Source organism: Balaenoptera ricei, chromosome 3, assembly GCF_028023285.1.
Source record: "Balaenoptera ricei isolate mBalRic1 chromosome 3, mBalRic1.hap2, whole genome shotgun sequence".
NCBI classification, from domain to species: Eukaryota; Metazoa; Chordata; class Mammalia; order Artiodactyla; family Balaenopteridae; genus Balaenoptera; species Balaenoptera ricei.
Window position 1 is genome coordinate 38,181,734 of NC_082641.1, and position 20,524 is coordinate 38,202,257.

The 20,524-nt window shown below is 33.2% G+C and overlaps 1 protein-coding gene across 1 annotated transcript in view; it reads right to left on the reverse strand.

Annotated features, from left to right (window-relative positions):
- HCN1 (hyperpolarization activated cyclic nucleotide gated potassium channel 1) overlaps nucleotides 1-20,524 on the reverse strand; it is a 367,795-nt gene that overhangs the window by 34,772 nt on the left and 312,499 nt on the right. Inside the window, exon 6 of the mRNA XM_059919273.1 lies at nucleotides 12,717-12,957. Coding sequence (XP_059775256.1) covers nucleotides 12,717-12,957 — 241 coding nt within the window. The remainder of the gene's footprint in view (nucleotides 1-12,716; nucleotides 12,958-20,524) is intronic.

The following is a 20,524-nucleotide window of genomic DNA, read 5'->3' on the forward strand; positions in this document are numbered from 1 at the left end:
TGGTAATCAAAACTTCACAATTTTTGTTTTCAAAAGAAGGAGAAAGAATATTTTAAAATATTCAAAACAATTTTATATTATAAAGTGAATCATAACCTGCTAGATTTGTTTTACCTTGCAACAGAGCCCCATACTTTTCACTAAAATCATTTACCCCAGTTTTTGATAGATATTGAAATTTAGGAACTAGGCAGAGGCGTATTTTAGAAATGAAGTGCATGGATTAGAATGACACATTAGAAATTAGAATTAGAAAGTACACTCTCCTTATAGAGTTTTCTTTTTTTTGGACGCGGCTTGCTTGTGGGATCTTAGTTCCCTGACCAGGGATCGAATCCATGCCCCTTGCAGTGGAAGCATGGAGTCCTAATCACTGGACTGCCAGGGAATTCTCTGCCTTATAGAGTTTTTATTTTAGTAGGTTCAAGATATGGCCTGGCCTCTCTAATTATAAAAGCTCCAAAGGTGGTGCCTTGTGAAAAACCACAAGAATACAAGAGAACCCAGAATCATAATAAGGACTTTTTCGTTTTCCTTTTCTTTTACCTCTTCCTCCTTTTCTATTTTATTAAAGAGGGAAAGAATTTATGACTTCAAAGTAAAATGTCTTAATGCTCATCCTGATTTTCATAAGTGTCTCAGACATTTGGATTTAATCCTTTATTATGCATTGATGTATTTACACATGACTACAGAATCATAGCACAATAAGGCGAAGATATAGATGGGGATTAACACCCCTCTCAACCCAATGATTTAGCAAACGTTCATCCTGTGGTTGTACATTATCTGGTATTTCTAGGTGGGATAGGACCTGCAAAAAGATCCAACAGAGTTGTCTTATCAGTGTTGAATCAAATATTTCATTAGCCTGCCTAAGGAGAAAACAAATGGGGAAGCAAAAGAAAACAAACAAACAAAAATCTTTAAGAAGATTCATTGTTTTTCTCTGCTCCTGCCTCCTCTTCCTCATAAATATAATGCGAGAACTGAACTAATCAAGTTGTAACTTATTATCAACAGATTCCTCACATCTTCTAGAAAATCAGTAACAGCTTTTAGAAATGTACAATGGAGTAGATGTGGAGTCAACTATGGATTGGCAGATGTTTTAGTCCTCTTACAAATAATGAATAGTCACCAAGACAGGCATTGCCTGTGGTTTTCCAAACCTGCAGCTCTTCAGTTAAAAATGCCAGGTGATTGTAATCTGGCCAAGTGCATTTGGGGCATAAACATCATAAATATGCATTCTAACTACATAAAGTAACTGGCAATCTCCTTAAGCTGGCAAAATGTTAGACGTGATTAAGCTGCATTTAATACCAAATGATTGAATGGCAAGCATCATGGGAAGTATTTTCTTTCTGGTGGCTTTATTGTACGCTACTATACTATAAGAAGAACTTATGGGACAAACATTTGGAAAGAAGCGAAGTCAAGAGATTGAATCAACTGGAACACTTTGGTGTGGAAAGACAACCGCTATGAGGTGAGTGGACAGAAATATTAACGATGAAATATTATATTAGAAAAACAAAAGCTTTTCTTTAAAATCATGAACTATTGAATACAAAGATACATTATTTGAAATTTTAATATGTATACTAATGGCATTTTATCTTAGTGGATAATATATTAATGATATGATTACTTTAATAGGAGGGTCAGGTGGAACGTATGAATAGATTACAAACTGGCTTAACAAATGCATGTATAAAAGGGCCATGGATAGCTCTGAAGAGAAGACAAGGTGTACTCATGTTTAAAGGTTATATCCTAGGGGAGCATCATGCCCTCTCTTAGGAAGCAGTGAGGAACAGTGGAGAAAACACAGGCTTTGGGTTCAAGATTCATAGCTGAGTTTGGAACCTGGCTTTGTCCCTTTTCAGGTACATGGCCTTTGCCAGGTTAACTTCTCCGAGGCTCGTTTCCCTCATACGTAAAAAGAGAATTATAAAAACTTTCCTCATAGAAGGAGACAAGAAGGAGACTAGAAACGCCTTTTCCTACAAGCAAGACCCTCACTTCTTAAGCACCCCAAACTCATCGTCCACCTGGCCTGAGCCATGAGGACCAATCTCATTAGGTTTTTTAATCCCCATTCTCCATCACTCTCAATAGGAAGCCTAGAACTCCTATGTAATCCCACATGCCTGAATGCTAATCCCCACCTGGCTGTATGGGCAAGGAGGATTTCCATATCTTTCTTCCTTGCTTTAATTTTCCAGGAAGCATTTATAACCATCTGGTAATGTGGTTTACTACTTCAGTAATTTCTAGGTTTCTTTATTACATTCTTGTTTCTAAAATGTAAGTATCCAGTAAAATATAAGCTCCATGACTGTGTATAATTTGGCCTATTTTGCTCAATGCTGTGTCCCTAGGACCCATAAACCTGCCTAATGCACAGCAGGCAATTATCCTATATTTACTTTCTTCCACTCTGTCTCCTAGAACATTACTTGGGACTCTGTTGGTGAGAACACTGAATACAATGATGCATGTGTTAATCTAACACATTCTATCTCCCACCTCCACAAAAAAAGGAAAAAAAAACCTTTCTGGGTTAATACATATGCATATATATGTGTATATATACATACACATAATATACTAGATATATATATATATATATATGGATATATATGTATATCTAGAAACATAGTCTTATATTATTGTAGAAGTAAATCAAGTGAGGAAGTTAGGTACAGAACACAAAACTCTGAATTTGATCTTTGAATGTCTCCTTATCTCAATATTTTGCTTGTCATTTAGCTGGGAGTGTGTTCTGTGCACTGATTATGTTTACTCAGTTCAGACACTTTAGAAGATTGGAAAGCATAACTCAGTTGATCCCAGGCTCTTCTGCTTAAAAGTACTGTGAACTTGCCATGCTCAGTTGACGCAAATGTAAAATTAGTATACTACAAAAGTCTGCTCTATCAATTTCAAAATTTCATATTAGATACTTAAAGAGGTATAAATTGTAAACCCTAACATGCTAAATAAATACAAGTTATTATTATTAGATTCTAACAGCCTTTCTTTATCTTCTTTGGTGTTTAAATTGAACAAATATCCACTGTATGTGTAAAAGAACTGAAAATAATACAGACCTATTTTTTTTTCCATTAACTGTCCATCAAAGGACAGGTCCACTAATAGCCATTTCAGGTCACCATAGTAAAAATATGAATAACACTAAAAGCACTGAGCCTAAACAAAGTATTATTTTACAGAATTTCTTACTGAAGTGAGTTGGGTTGAATAAGTAGATATTTGACTAATAGGAATAAACTATAGAGGAAATATTTGTTAAATGTTTAAAATAAGGGATAACTTCATCAGTAATTTTATAAAGCTAAATTTAGAACTGATCATTTATGTCTTAAAAATTTAGAAGGAGGATGGAGAAAAAATTTATTTTATATAGAATTACATTTTGGTATTTATAATTACGTTTAGCAATTGAAGACAATCTCTTTCCTCTTTTAAAATAAATCTCATTTAATCTTATCTTTCTTACACATCATGTATTGTCAATACAATTTATCTAACATCTTTGATATTCTGTAATTCTCCTATTCAAACATATTATATGTTTCTTTTCTCTCCACCATTCCATCTCCAAATGTTTCCATTTAAAATTTTTAAAAAGAATTTAAATAAAAGATAACTCATGTACTATACAATGAATCCAGATGGAAAGTGTAATCTATTTTTAAAAAGCAATATTGAACCACTATATTAAAAATGCAATGGAATTTAACCAAAGCAGTATAGCCAGATTTATGTGTACTATAAATTGCAGTCATCAAACATGAAGAGTGGTTGAAAATAAATACACTAGTTTTTAAACTCAAGAAGCTAAAAGAAAAAAAGCAGAAACTAAAATGAAATGAAAGAATAGATTTAATACAGAAAAATATAGAAATTTCTGAAATAAAAAGCAAACTCTTTCTTTGAAAAAATAACAAATATTTAATATAAGTAATTCTGAAAAAAAATTTAAAAATAAAAAAGTACAATATTAGGAAGAGAAAAGGCATAGAGTTCTAGAGGAGATTAAACAAATAAGAAGGGACTTCTGGTTTTAGTTTTGACATGATTGGAAGATATCACTCCCTTCTTTCTGACAAGAAAAAGCTGTACAAACCTAAAAGCAATGACTTATCCTGGACCCATCAGAGACTCAGGTTTCAGAGCAAATGACCAACCAAAAATCTGGAGAGACATGAATCTAGAGTGTCACAGCAGATCTGTTCACTGGAGCAGAAGCCAGTGGAGCCATAAAGTGGGGAAATTACAAAAGATGTGACACATGCATAATTTAAATTCTATAAGGAGAAAAGAGACCAAAGCAGAATAAAATTTTGAAGTAATAATGGTTGAGAATTTTAAAAATTAATGACAAACACCAAATGCAGATACAGGAAGCTCAGACCAAAAAAAAAAAGTACACCTAGGCTATCATATTCAAACTGCAAAAAACCAAAGACAAAGAGAAAATTTTGAAAGAAGTCAGAGGACGGAAAACATCTTACCTATGGAGGAACAAGGATAAAATCTACAGTGAACTTCTTGTAGGAAATCATACAAACCAAAGGTAAACAGAACAAAATATTAAAATGTTGAACATAAAAACTCATCAATCTAGAATTCTATATTTAGCAAAATTATCCTTCAAAGTGAAGGAGAAAAAAATTTTCTCAGACAAATAAAAACTAAGCTAATTCACTGTTAGCAGACCTGCACTGTAAGAAATGTTAAGATTTTCTTGAAGTGGTTGGAGATAATATAGATCAGAAACTTGGACCTAGAGAAAGAAAGTAAGGTTGAAGAAGGAATAAATGAAGGAAAAATAAAATATCTTGTTCTTTTCCTTAATTAATCTAAAATATAGTTGTTTGTTTAAAGTAATAATAGTAACAATAAATAAAATAAATTAAATGAAATTAATGAGAGCAATGCTCCAAGAGATAGGAGGGAAGAATTGCTAATACTTTAAGGTATCTGAATCACATGTGAAGTAGATAGATGGTTAAGATGGTGAATTTTATGTTTGAGTATTTTACCACACTCAAAAAAAAAATTGAAAAAAAAAACTGTCTATAAAAAGATATATCATGCTAATATTAACCAAAAGAAAGCTGGGGTAGTTATATTAGTTTCAGACAAAGCAGATTTCAGGACAAGAAATATGATCAGGAATAAGGCAGGGTTTTACATAATGAAAAAGGGTCAATTTTCCAAGAAGATATAACAATCCTAAACATGTATGCACCCAATAATAGAATGTCAAAATACCTGAGGAAAAAATTGATAGAGCTGCAAGAGAAATAGACAAACTCCTTACTATAATTGGAGACTTCAACACCCTTCTTTTACTAATTAGTAGATCAAGCTGCTGAAAATCAGCAAGGATGTAGTTGGCCTGAATAACACCATCAGTGAAACTGATGTAATTGACATTTATAGAATGCTCCATCCAATAACAGCAGAATATATATTCTCCTTAAGTTCACATGGAATATTCATCAACATTTTGAGCTATAAAATTTATAATTTAGCAAATATAAAATAATGGGAATCATATAAAATAAATTCTCAGGTCACAGTAGAATTAAACTAGAAATTAACAACAGCAAAATAGCTGGAAAATTCCCAAATGTTTAGAACACTTTAATAGAATACAGGTTAGGGAAAAAGTCTCAATAGAAATTAAACAAATATTTTAAACTAAAGAAAATTAAAATATGACATTGAATTTGTAGGAGACAGGAAGAGCAATGCTTAGAGAAAATTTTATAGCATATACCATTAAATACATATATATTATGAAGAAAGACATTAAATCCATGATCTAAGCTTCCACCTGAGCAAAGTAGGGAAAGAAGAGCAATTTAAGCCTAAAGCAAAGAATAAGGAAATAACAACAATTAGAGGAGAAATCAATAAAATTGAAAACAGAAAACAATTCAGAAAATCAATAAAAGCAAAATCTAGTTTTTTAAAAGGGTTTAAAATTTTTTCTAGGAAAGCTAGCTAAGAATAAAAGAGAACACACCAATTATCAACATCATAAATGAAAGAGTAATCATCACTACTGGTCCTGGGAACATTAAAAAGGATAATTAAGGAATACTGCAAACAACTCTACTCCTAAAATTTGATAATTCAGATTAAATGGAGCAATTCCTGGAAAGTACAAACTAACAAAATTCACACAATGAGAAATAGATAACCTAAATAACCTTATATCTATTTTTAAAATTGAAAAAAATAATTAATAACCTTGCGGAAATTAAATCACCAGATGCAGATGTTTTCACCAGTACATTCTACCAAATATTTAAGGAAGCAATGATACCAATTCTCCATGACCTTTTCCAGAAAATAGAAGCAGAGGGAACACTTCCTATCCCATTCTCTTAGACGAGAATTATCCTAAAGCAAAAATCCATAAAAATACATTACAGGAAAGAAAAAGTACACAGCACTATCTCTCAGGAACACAGACATAAAAACTGTGATCAAAAATTTAGAAAATTTAATCCAATTATTTTTGCCTACTTTAATACATTTTTATACATTAAAATTATTTCAGGTGTGCAAGGCTAGTTCAATATTCAAAATCAGATTCAATCAAGGTAACACACCACATCAATAGGCTAAAAAAGAAAAACCATGTGATATTAGAAATGGCACAGAAAAAAATGATAAATATACAAAATCCATTCATGACTAAAAAACAAAAAAAAAGCTCTAAGAAAAGTAGTAATAGGGGAGAATTTCCTCAATTTGAAAAGGAATAGCTATAGAAAAAAAACAACACTTTCAAATAGCATCATACCTAATAGTGAGAAAGTAGATGCTTTACTCCAAAATCAAGGGGAAAAAATTCTCTAGGAAGACTAAGGATCAGGGCAAAAATCTTCTCTATTTCCACTCCAGTATAACGTAGTACTGGAAGTCCTCTCCAGTAAAATAAGAAAATAAAATAAAAGGTATATAGATTGGAAATGAAGAAATAAAATCCATAATCATGGGGTATTTCAGAGGGACACAGGGGCCAATTGAAAGAGGTCCAAATGGTCAAAGCTGAAAAAATTTGAGCAATTAATAAAGTAGTATTGGATTATAACCCAAATTACAAAATAAATATCCTGGTGTTCATGCTGATATAAAAAAGGGCTGAATAAATAAATAAATGCAAGAGAGTAAATAAATTGCCTGTTTAGAAAAATTTCAAATAATTTATGTACACACTCTGCCCTTTTGGAGCATTACTCCTCAATTCTTAGTCATGAACTGTGCAGACTGGCTACTTTCCAAACAGCAGAGTATGGAATGGGAGGGAAAAAAAGAGTAACTTTACAGTGGAGAAGTCTAACAAACACCACCTCAATCTAGGTGATCAAGGTTAACATCAATAGTGGAAAGACATATTGATCGTATACACCACGGATATAATGTGAAGAGAAAGGCACTTTATGTCTAGGCTCTTGCTCATAGACAAGATCAAACTTACCCCAATCTAATCATGAGAAAATCACCTGGCAAATCCCAAATGAGGAACGTTCTATAAGATAACTTACCAGGGCTCCTCAAAACCGTCGTGTTCATCAAAACCAAATAAAATCTCAGTAACTTTAAAAACTGAGAGCAAACTAGAGGACATTACTGCCAAATGTAACGAGGTATTGTAGATGGGATACTGACAGAAAAAAGACATTGAGTAAAAGCCAAGAAAATTTGAATAAGGTGTATGCTTTATTAAGTATTTATTAATAATACTGTAACAACATTGGTTCATTAATTGTGACAACTGTATTATAGTAATGGAAAATAATAATAGGGAAACTGGGTGTTGGATAAATAGGAATTCTCTGTATAATTGTTGCAATAATTTTGTAAATCTAAAATTATTCTAAAATTAAAAATTAAGTCTATTGAAAATAAAAAATAAAAATTATATGTACAAACATATAATTTGAAAATTATTTGGAATCTTCTGGGGATTTTTGTTTTTTTACATGCTGATGTTTGGATCTCAACTTTACTCAATTTCATCAGAAACTCTAGGGTGCAATTTTGGCTCAGGCATCAGTTTTTTTTAAAGCTTTTCAGTGTTATGAACAATGGATTTAGATGAACTGAACAATTACTCATAAAGAAGTAGAAAACCTGATAATTCTAATGCCTATAGACGACAGAATCAGACACAAGTGGTTTTACTTGTGAAACCTAATAAACCTTCACATAACAGGTAATGCCTAGATTATTTCAACTTCCTTAAAAAAGAGAATATATTTCCTCTAAGATCAGGAACAACATATTATTCAACATAGTTTTGGAAGTCCTAGCCACGGCAATCAGAGAAGAAAAAGAAATAAAAGGAATACAAATTGGAAAAGAAGTAAAACTGTCACTGTTTGCAGAAGACATGATACTATACACAGAGAATCCTAAAGATACCACCAGAAAACTACTAGAGCTAATCAATGAATCTGGTAAAGTTGCAGGATACAAAATTAATGCACAGAAATTTCTTGCATTCCTATACACTAATGATGAAAAATCTGGAAGAGAAATTAAGGAAACACTCCCATTTACCATTGCAACAAAAAGAATAAAATACCTAGGAATAAACCTACCTAGGGATACAAAAGACCTGTATGCAGAAAACTATAAGACACTGATGAAAGAAATTAAAGATGATACAAACAGATGGAGAGATATACCATGTTCTTGGTTTGGAAGAATCAATATTGTGAAAATGACTATACTACCCAAAGCAATCTACAGATTCAATGCAATCCCTATCAAATTGCCAATGGCAGTTTTTACGGAACTAGAACATTTTTTAAAAAGTTTTCTTGCTCTCTCTAAGAAGTGAGGAAAACCTTACATCCAAAGTCATCTAGCTAGGGGATCACAAAAATAACCACTATAACAACAAAATTACAGACCAATCTCACTTACAGATAGAGATGCTACAATGTGTTAAAGAAAGAATACATTATGACAAAGTAGTTTTTAATTTCCCAAACGATCTTATGGTTCAACACAAGGACATTCACTAATGAAACTGACTTTACTAATAGTTTAATCCATATAAATCCAGAGAAGCACATGTTCCAGTCTTTGTCATAATAGCAAATATAATTGTCTAGTAATTAAAGCTCCTTTGAATTCAAAAAACACATGCCAAATGTAGAAATATATTCTTAGTGCATAATAACAACTTTCAGAAATTCCTTTCTAAACTTTTATGTATTTGTCACACCTCCATTAATTGCCTCAGAAACCTTTTCTCCAAAACTACCTTCCCACAAAGCTGGACTATACTTTTATTTCTTACTATCAGCTTTTATTTATTTCCATCAGCTTTCAATTTCTCTTTTTTTCTTCATTCAAACACTAATTCTCTGTGCTTTCTAAAGTAGACTTTTTAAAGTTCTTAGCTTTTCCTAATTTTCTCTTATTTTCTTAGCATAATCTGCACAAAAATGTAATAGGCTGATGAGGCAATGCAGAATCATGACAAGGAAGAAGAGGAAAGATGAAAACTTCAAAATTATCCTTAGCGAATGAGGAGAAAGTCTAAAGAAGCTAATTATTTTGAGCTGATATGTTTACTCAGCTGCAATAGATTAATGGATAAGAACCTTATGGTCATTTTGATAAATTCCAAAAAAGCATTTGATAAAATTAAAACCTTTCCCAATAAATTTTTTTCAGCTGTTACTGAAGAAATCTTCTTAAACTCAGTGTGTTATTGTTGTTGTTGTTATTATTATTATTTTAAAATCAAAATGAATTTATTGCCTGGTTCTCAATTCTCATTAATTTGATTTGAATACTTTCTTTCTATCATTACCAATTTTTAGGGGATCAGATATACTGGTTGTTTATTCTCTAATGAACAAACAAATAAGATATTATCTCTAGTCTGGATTTATTGAATCGGAATCTCTGATGGGTGAAGCCTGAATTTAAACAGCTTCTCTGGTGATTCTGATGCACACATTGTTTGCCATCTAATATCAGAAGGAAGACAGGTAACTAACTACAGTGTTAATTTCAATATGAGATAGACTGAGACCAGGACCCTGGCAAGCTGTGAGAAGCAATGGAGACACAGAGCTGGGAGCCATTAATTCTGACTGAGAAGCCTTCTACAGGCATACTATAAAGTCTGTGAAGAATGAATACAAAGTAATAAGAACCATTTCTTCTCACTCATGAGAAGAAAAAGAGTTTCACTTGAATTCCTCTTGTAGGATAAACCTGCAAATATTTGAAGGCAGATTCCCTGCCTTTTTTCTAAAGAAAACATTTCAGTTTCTGGCTATTGAGTAATATTTAACTATTAAGCTTGCCAATGCCTGACACTGTGGTATTAATCACTGTCTTTCGTGTTGTAACAGAACTGGCACTAAGAAACATGAATAGTTGTTCCCCATCACTTCCTCTAACTTGTTCTAACAAGTTAAAATAGTAATAAAAATGTAGTGAAACTAAATAAAATATAGAAGAAACAGGGGAAACATTTTTACAGTTTCGCAGTGTACAAAACCCAGTTAAGAAACACAAACTCTCTGATGCCTTAATGCAAAGGAGAGAGATTCAGATGAAATCAGCAATAATGAAGAACAGAATGATGAAAGAAAGTTAAAAAAGTAGTAACAATTTTGGAGAAAATAGTTACAGCATATCAAAAATACATTAGGGATGTTTCTGTAAATTGGTTTTAAAAAGACAAACAACACATTAGAAAAATATGCAAAAATAGAAACAGAAAAATAAAATACAAATGAACCATATCTATGAAGAAATGCCTCAACATCACCATTAATAGTGGAAGTGCAAACTAAATATTAAGGGGATGCCAATTTTACTTATTAAGAGGATAAAAGTAAAGATCAATGGGCAAAGCCATGTAGAAATGGGCAGTCTCATCAAAGAAATAATTTGATGTCTATTTCAATTTGAACATATGCATAGTCTTTGACCCAGTAATTCAACTCATAGGCAAGTTTTGTACATTTGCACAAATATAAATATATATCTTTTTAGAGTAAAAAGTTGGAAACAATTCAAATTGTCAGAATTTTTAGCAAGGCAAATTGCCACTTGTGATGGTTAATTTTATGTGACAACTTGACTGGCCATGGGGTGCCCAGAAAAATATTATTTGGGGTTTGTCTGTGAGGGTATTCCTAGGTATTGGTATTTGAATCAGTGGACTCAGTAAAGTAGATTGGCCTTTCCAGGGTATGCAACCTCCAAATCCACTGGGGGTCTGAATAGAAAAAAAAGGAGGAAGGAGAAATATTTTTTTCCTGTCTCACTGCTTGAGCTAACGTCTCATCCTATCTTCTGCCCTCAGATTGGATTTACACTGTTGGTTCTCAGGCTTTTGGAATCAGACTGAATTAAACGACCAGTTTTCCTGTTCTTCAGTTTCAGATGGCAGATCATAACATTTGTCAACCTCCATATTCACAAGTCAATTTCGCACAATAAATCTCCTTTTGTGTATATATATCCTGTTGGTTTTGTTTCTCTAGAGAACACTAATACACCACTCAACTAGAAGCTATATTTCCCAGCCTTCCTTATACCTAGAGGTACTTTTGTAACTGAATTCTGGCCAATCAGATGTGAATAGCAGTGATGTTGGCCATTCTGGGCACACATCTAAAGAGAAACTGCTCACTCTTCACTTCCTCTGTCCCCTCCTCCCCATATTGTGGTCCATATTGTGGAGAGAAACCAATTCCTCTCGTATAAATGAGGAAAACACTCTAGAGGATGGCAGACCAGCAAAATAAATGAAATCTGGGTACCTAAAAACTGTCTTGGGGAGAGCCATCTAACCCTCCTGGGACTTTTGTGTGAGAGAAAAATATACTTTTGATCTGTTTAAGCCACTGTTATTTGGTTCCAGTTTAAGAGGATGAAAGGATACTCTAACTAATACAGTAGTAAATGCACATGCACTGAATGTGTGACACTGAAATGTGAAAACATACCACTTATCAGTGAAAAACTGTTGCCTGCCATATCAGTAAACAAAGGATTTGCAGCCATCGAGCCATCACATTACAGCCGCTCACATTATGGTGAGCTCTGAGGGAACTCAGGATAGCAAAAGGATGCCTACCACCTAGCAGTCAACTGCTGCAGCCACCCCAGATGGTGCACCCTGAGGAGACTCAGGATGAGAAAGCACAGCATACTGGCTCCAGATAGCTGAGGTGCACATCAAAGGAATAATTTCAGTGAGCCCAGACTCTTGCATTTTCCCATACATAGAAAAGCACTAAATTCCTTAACTTGAGCTATCTGGTTTTCTTTAATTAACAGTAATCTTTCAATGTTCCTACTACCTGGTCTTTGTTACAAAAACTCCTATATATACTGGCTACTCCCTTACCTCTTTGGAGCAGTCTCTCAGAGCTAACTGTGATGCTGTGTCCTGGACTTAAGTCCTCAGTTTTGTCTGCCAAATCAAACATAATTCTCAACTTTTAGGTTGTGCATTTTTTTCAGTTGACACACTATAGACACTTTTATCAGAATTCAAATACAAGTCCATATTCAAACCCAAAAAATCAACATTCTGACATCTCCAAAACTCTGATAAAGATAAATATTGTGAGCAAATTAGATTTCATCTCAGTTACATTTTCTTTTTTACTAACCTCCAAAGTAAGAGCCATCCGTCAGCTTCATTTCTTTACTGGATTTTGTGATGACACCAGCAACACCATGTTGAATGAAATACATTTTTTTACCCACAGCTCCTTCTCGTATGATATAATCTCCAGGCTGAAACACCTCAAATCTCAACTTGCTCAGCATAGCAGTCACAAAATTAGGATCCGCATTAGCAAAAAGAGGCATTGTAGCCACTAGTTTTCGGCAGTTGAAGTTGACTATCTCCTAAAGATGGCAAGAGTAAACAAATATTAAGAGAGAGATTAATCATATCAGGAAGAAAAACATGTGCTGAAATTAAAATCTATACATAACACTGCAATTTAAATTAAGAACCAACAATACATAAATTCTAATAATCTACGTATCTCTTCAAAATCAGGGATCATGTTTTATTATTGTGTTGAAATGTTGTATTCCCAGCACATAGAGTAGTATAGGCATATATTAGACATCAATAAATATGAATTAAATATATACAATTTACCTTTTATAACTTCCCATTCATTTATTATTCTTTATATAAAATTAGAACGAAAATGTGGAAGAGTTTTAGTCTCCCTTTTATCTGTTTTTATGAAGAAAAGAAGCCACATCACTTCCTATTAGCCACGATGTTACTACTTCTGTGGTCCATTGTGTTGAACAATCTAATTTGTACCTACTGACTAGAGTTCTGAAACCAGGGCCCAGCTGCCAACAAAATGCCAACAGTATTTTGATGTTTTTTCTTAATGTCATTCACATTAAAGCAAGGAGACTTGATGTTGTCCACATTACACAAAAGACACTCTAACTATAATCTCTAATTATAAATTCAATCCATTTCTGGGTTAGATCAGAAAATTACTCTTTCCAAACCTCCTGGGTTTCCATTGGAAGTTTTGGACTGGACAGAGGTCATATTTTCCTTTTCCTAAATTGTTTGTTTGTTTTATTTCTGGGATCAGGCCAATTCTAAATTAGGAGATTTATATGTTTGATTTCATTCTGTGGATTCTAGTCCAGATTAGACACAGTGCTATCACTGTGAACCAAAACAGGGATATGGGACCAACCAATTTTAATCCTGAAAGTTAGATACAGAACAGAATAAACAATGGGAATCTAAATTTTACCACAATGCCATTTCTCAGAAATATCTTCTCCAATGAGCCCCCAAAAGAACAGGGTTGGACCTGAATTTGTGAACTTGCTTAAGAGACACAGAAAATGAAGTCACCTCTGCTAAGAGATGGGAAAAGGGCAAAAAGATTCAGATGTATTAAAAGAGTCTGAGATCTGAATTCCTGCTTTGGTAATACAAACTTCTAGATTCCAAGACTGGGAAAGGAAGTTTCCTCAATCTTCTTCATAAAATAATCTGATATTAGTCTAGGATAGTTTAAAAAATTCCAGCTGATGCAGAGGGCACAGAATTTTGGGTCCAACATGGAAAAGAAGGTGTTTCATCCTCAGCAATATGTTGTGAGTACAGAAGAGCAAAGAAGTATCTCTAACAGTGGAGTTTCATGGAGACTGGTAAAATATTTAAAAATCAGCAGCGATAACCAGCAAGTGAACATAACAACAAAAAGAAGAGAAGGATATAACATATGGTACTTCATGCAGCATCATCCAAGCCCTACAATGCACAGTTGACCCGATGGGTAGCTATATCTAGGGCAATTTGTGGTCAATTTTAACTGGTGCTGAAGAGCTGTGGTGGGAGTGGGGGACTACAGTAAGTGCTCAATAAATATGCATACATGTATGAGTAGACCGAAGGAAGGAAAAAAGAAGAAAAGAAGGAAAGAAGGGGGCAAAAAGGGAAAGAAGGAAGATGGAATTTTGGCATTGGAAAAAAAGTGTTCACAAAGCCTAGTTTATATTCCTGTTGGGAAGTGGCTATTTAAAACTCTTAGAATGCTCTCTCAAGCCAATAGGTTGAGAAACAAGTCTTACATGTAATATAAAAATGTGCTTTTTACTATTCAAAATACTTCCATATAAAAACCACATGAAGATAAAAGGTGAACCATTCAAGGTACCCAAGGTAAGCACATGAGTTAAAAGAAGACAAAAATATGTCATTAAAATGATCAGAATTGTTGTTTCAAAGTTAATGATTTCATGTGTAAAATGACATAGAAGGATCCTGCGTAGGAAATTGAAAATAAATCATGTTGCAGAGAAAATAAGAGTTTTCAAACAAAAATAATAATCTTTTCATCTATGTTCTTTGATTTGAACTATACAAATTTTTCTCTTCATTGTTTTCTTACCTTTTATTTTAGCAAATAATTTTACAAACAATTAAACTGTCTTTATTTATATGAACAATTCTTTTTCTATGATGCATCACATATCTAGGTGCACCTTGGAACTGCCTTGATTATATCACTGCGAAGATAATTTCGTATTATTGTTAACTTGAAGGAATCCATTCATTTTTTCTGTCTCTGTGGAACTTTTACCTCCACGTGAATACTTTCTGATTTAAACTGTAAATTCTAACAAATATTTGACAGAAAAAGATGTGATGGGACAGAAAGTTATTTGCATTTAAAGGCTCTCCCTCTTCCCATGATATCTGCTTGCTTTGAGGGTGTATAGTTTAATGGAAACAATCAAGTGAGCCTAGAAGTTAAGCAAAACTTTTTAAAGCTCTTCTCCATCAATCACATTTCTTTATAGCACATTTTCTTAGGGAGAACATACTTAGTTAAGTTATTAATATCTCTCTATTAGTAAAACAAGACTTTTAAAGCTCTTCCTCCATCAATCCCAGGTCCTAATAGCACACTGACTTAAATAAAACACACAGTTAAGTTATTAATATCTCTACTCTCTATCCAAATTCTTTATGGCAGTTGTTATAATGAGCTTTTTTAGCGATACGTCTGGCCTGAGTTAGGAGTATTGTCTATATGAAATAAATTGAGGAATGTTCACTCCCTAAGGGAATCAGACACGTGACCCTGACCTTAATAATAAAGTACTCCCAATTACCAGGTTTACTTCATAACTTAAAAATAGACAGTTATTTCTCTCCTGAAGCATCTTATCATACCAGAAAGTATGGCAGTGTTAGAAAACAAATAAGCAAACAAACAAAAACACCAACAAAAAACCCTCACAATGAAAAGGATATTTCAAAGAGGTCAACTGAAAGAGCTACCCGACTAATGCTGTAACAATTGGAGTAACAAAACAAGTAATGTAATATTGGCTTAACCCCAAAGCATAAGATAAATATGAGCTTATACTTATATAAATAAATGATTGAGTAAATTAAAAAGTAGGGGAAAACAGACAAATCTCCTATTCAAATTCCAAATAAATCAACTTTTACCTACTAAAAACAGCATAATACAACAATAAAACAACAACAAAGAAGAACCCTGCGTTTGATCTTACTTTGACATAATGTCAGTTTATTTAAGATGTGAAATTCTTTTTCAGCATTCCTTCCCATTATTTTGCTAAAGTACGACAGGATTATTCACATTCATTTTTCGGTCACAGTGCAGAGAGTATCTCTGTAAACTATAACATAGATATAGTAAAGTACACAAATCTTAAACATACACAGATCTTATGTGAATTTTTCAAATATGTGAACCTATATAACCTCCCGAATCCACATACAGAACAGATTTCAGAAGGCTTCCTTTTTTCCTTTCCAATCAAGCCCAGAGGTTCTAGCTCTTCTGACTTCTATCACTATACACAGTTTTACTTGTACTTGAAATTCCCATAAATGGCACCACACACTGCAGAGTCTTTTGAGTCTTGCTTCTTTTGCTCATCATTATGTCAGTATGATTCATCCATGTTTTTGTGTGGTGGCAGTTCTTTCTTTTTATATTTCAGGCTGTATTTCATTTTAGGACTATACCACAGTTTATTTCTCCATTCTACTCTTCTTGACATTTGGTTTGTTTCCAGTTTTAGGCTAATAAAATAAGCCTGTTATGAATATTCTTGAAGTGCCTTATGCACTGATTTCTCTTGCATATTTACCTTATGTTGGAATTGCTGGGTAATAGGATAAGTATATATTTAACTTTGGTAGATACTGCCAAAATTTTTCTAAAATAATTGTATTATTTTTCTCATACACCAGCAGTATATAAAGTTCCAATTGTCCTACATCCTTGGAAAATTTTGATGCTATCACTCTTTTTTTAATTTTAGCCATTAGTAGATATGTAGAGATACCTTACTAAAATTTTTTTTCTCATTGTGGGTTTATTTTACATTCCCCCAATGATTAATGTTGTTATGCACATTTTCATAGGCTTATTGGTCAGATGAATATCCTGTTTGGTGAAGTGTCCAGTCAATAGTTTTCCCTGCTTTTTCTATTGAAGGAGTCCTTTTTATATTCTTGACATGAGCTCTTTGTTGGGATATGCATTGCAAATATATTCTCCTCATCTGTGGCTTGCCTTTTCGCTCTCAATGGTATCTTTTATTGTTATTGTTTTGCTGGTAACTTGATTTCTAGTTTGTTTAACTTTATGACAATAAGAAGAAAATGGGATTTGATATATTTAAATTGCTTCAAGAAGGATTTGTTTTAACCATAAATCTGTGCTTTGGAATCATGCATATTCTGAAACCCTGGGAAATTTTAAGCAACATCTTCTTTGTTATTAAAAAGAATAGCAATATTTTAACTTTCCTTCTAGCACTACAATTCTTTATTGATAACTTAAGTATCATTGTGGAAAGTTCCACTTTGTGAAACATTTAGTTCTCTTCCTTTCTACATTATTTTATTCCACACAGTATAGTTCTAAAAAGTTTTAAGCGTGGTCACTATAAATATAATTATCATCATTACAATAATGAATCATAATCTTAACAAAACAGAGCTGCTGTTACATTGCTAAATTCCTACACCCAACACACTCTGTGTATTTTTAGACTCTGCGGAGCACGCAAGCGCTTCCTTCTAAGAACTTAAATCAGACATTCAAATGGCATCCAATGTTCAGACTTCCATGTTAACTTCAGAAACAAGTAAACACATATAGTCAAATCTATATCAAATGACACTTTATGACCTAGAACATCTTATAAAATGGTGCTGCTGATGTTGTCCTAGTTTTTTTTCAGTTCTGTAGCCTGGGGTAGTTAGAATCAAAACAGAGTCACTGGATATGCTAGGGATTTCTTTAAGGCAGAAATAATTTTAAGAATGAACACAATAAAAATGAGGCAATATTTATTGAATTCTTGTTGGTTCCAGGTATTGCTTTAAATAAAGCTCTACAAGTATTAATTTATTTTATCCTCACAAAATCCTATGCCTTAGGTATTATTACTACCCCACCTTATGGAAGATATTGAGTAATATGCCAAAGACCACACACTTGCAAGAAGAACTATGGTTTGTTGGCCCAGCTCCCTAACGTAGGGTTTTGACGGATTCTAAGAAGTCATCTTAACTTTGCACATATCTAAAATCGCTACAAACCTGAAGATTTTGATGTTAACCATAAATTTGTTCTTTCAAACTTTACACATTTTCAGAACCTGACATGTGAGGTGGCAAACTGATAGCTACACACTTGGCTGTTTTTATTTCCCCACAGCAATTATTTTTAGAGATCTGAATATTACGGTCTTTACATTGGCATCCATGCTCCAGGTTGCCACAGTTTTTAAAACGTGCTACTTCATACAATTAGGCTATCTGACTGGCTTCATAGATCAGTAGCATCTGAGATCTTTGAACCGTAAAGCAAGGGAATGCAAGAAGAGAAAGAGAGACCAGTATTTGATGTTGTTGTTTGTGCGGGTATGTCTTATGTTACGGGGACAGGGTCAATGTGTGCCCTTTACTTCTCCCTTTTAAGAAATGTTTCTTCAATGATATCTCTGCTTCTCCCTGCATAGCCCCCAAAGAACATTGTAATTTAATTTGACAAGTTAAAGATGGGATGTGGAAGGAAAAAGAAAGGGAACAAGATTTAGTGAGCAGCCATTTTAAGCAGGTACTTCACATATTATGTCTCACTTATTCCTGGAGGAGAACAACCAAAGAATAAACTTGAATTTGGTTTTATTTCCCCACGTATACAAAAGAACGAAGATAGTGGAGCTTAGAGAGAGGAAATACATTGCCCAAGCCTCAGAGCTTGAATACATCTAGAGAAACTCATCATTCTATTTGACTTCCAAACCATTGCTCATTCAATCCTACCATGGGACCTCCCTATTACCTGGGTCAAAGTCACAAAAGCTTAGCACTAAAATTAACCTATGCCCTTATGTTTTGCAATTCCTTGTGCTTTGGAATGAAAATAAAGTCACTTTTAGTATTTCATAAATTTTTAAATCTAAAACTTTCCCCATTTCAGACAAATATCTATTTACCTTTTTGCTTCAATACATTTCTAAGAATATTTACATTTTTAACTAATTTGAATGCCACATTTTATGCAGTGTTATGTATTTTCAGGGCAGATTATTACATGGTAATATATTTACTATTATGGAATTCTTCAAAAACACAAAATTCTAGTTAAAAAATATATAAAAAGGATCTTGGTTGTGTTTATTATATGTGACCCAATTGCTATGAAAATATATCTGCTTGAACAATAATTAGTCAAAAATTATTTTGAAAATTAATATGAAAACTTTTATTTTGAAAACTAAAAACTAATTAGTTTCAAAAAAACTAATTATTTTGAAAACTAAACTAAACTATGTACTAATTTAATTTTATCTTCAATTATCAACCTTCATTTATATGTCTGGTAAATAAGAAGCATTTCCTCTGTACCAGAAATTAGGTAAGACGTAACTATGGAAGAAAACAAGTGAGATCTTGAAGCATGACTAAATGATTTGGAGTGATATTGATAAATAAGCCTCCTAGTCAACATGAACTCAGTTCCTCAAACAACCCCATGACATAGTCACAAATGATGAAGGGAAGTAACGGGGTATTGGTGGCTGAATTTATACAACAGTTAATAAGAAAGTAAGCATTGTAAACCTGGGGTCTAAAGACACTTAACAAGGGTGTTAGGCTTCAGGTGGCTGTCCTGAACCTGTTGCAGTTTTGTGTGAACAGGTGTACACTGTGTTAGTGTCTTATGTGAGACAGATGGAGCTTTCACAGGATTTTCAAAGGAGCCATTATCAGCAAGAGGGTAAGTACCGCTGGTCTTAATGTAGTACAATGACTGTGATGATGCTGATAGCTAATATTTATTGAATGCTTTGTGGTTTTGCCTTTAATTATAACAACAACCCAATGAAATAGCTATATTATTAACCCAGCAGTATAGATGAGCCAAAGCAGTTTCAAAGAGGTTGTCATGTCACAAAAATCACAGAGCAGGTAGTAAGTGAGCCCAATACTTAAAAGTATATAGTCTGTTCCTAGAATGACATTGTTTAACATGGTAGCCATTAGCCACATGGAGTTATTGACCACTAGTAAACCTTTAATTGATTTAATTTTAACCATTTAGGTTTAAAGTTAAAAGCTGATGATTCAGTTATTAGAAAATGTTAAACTGGAAAAACTTGCATAGGTGAATATACTTTTCAACTGTAAATTTTATGAAATCTATATACAGATCAAGCAGTTCTAAAAAAAATTAACATTCCTGTCTAAATGTTCTGTCAGAATAGCCTTTGTCAAAAAGTCTACAGATAATAAATACTGCAGAGGGTGTGGAGAAAAAGGAACCCTCCTACACTGTTGGTGGGAATGTAAATTGGTACAGCCACTATGGAGAACAGTATGAAGGTTCCTTAAAAAACTAAAAATAGAGCTACCATA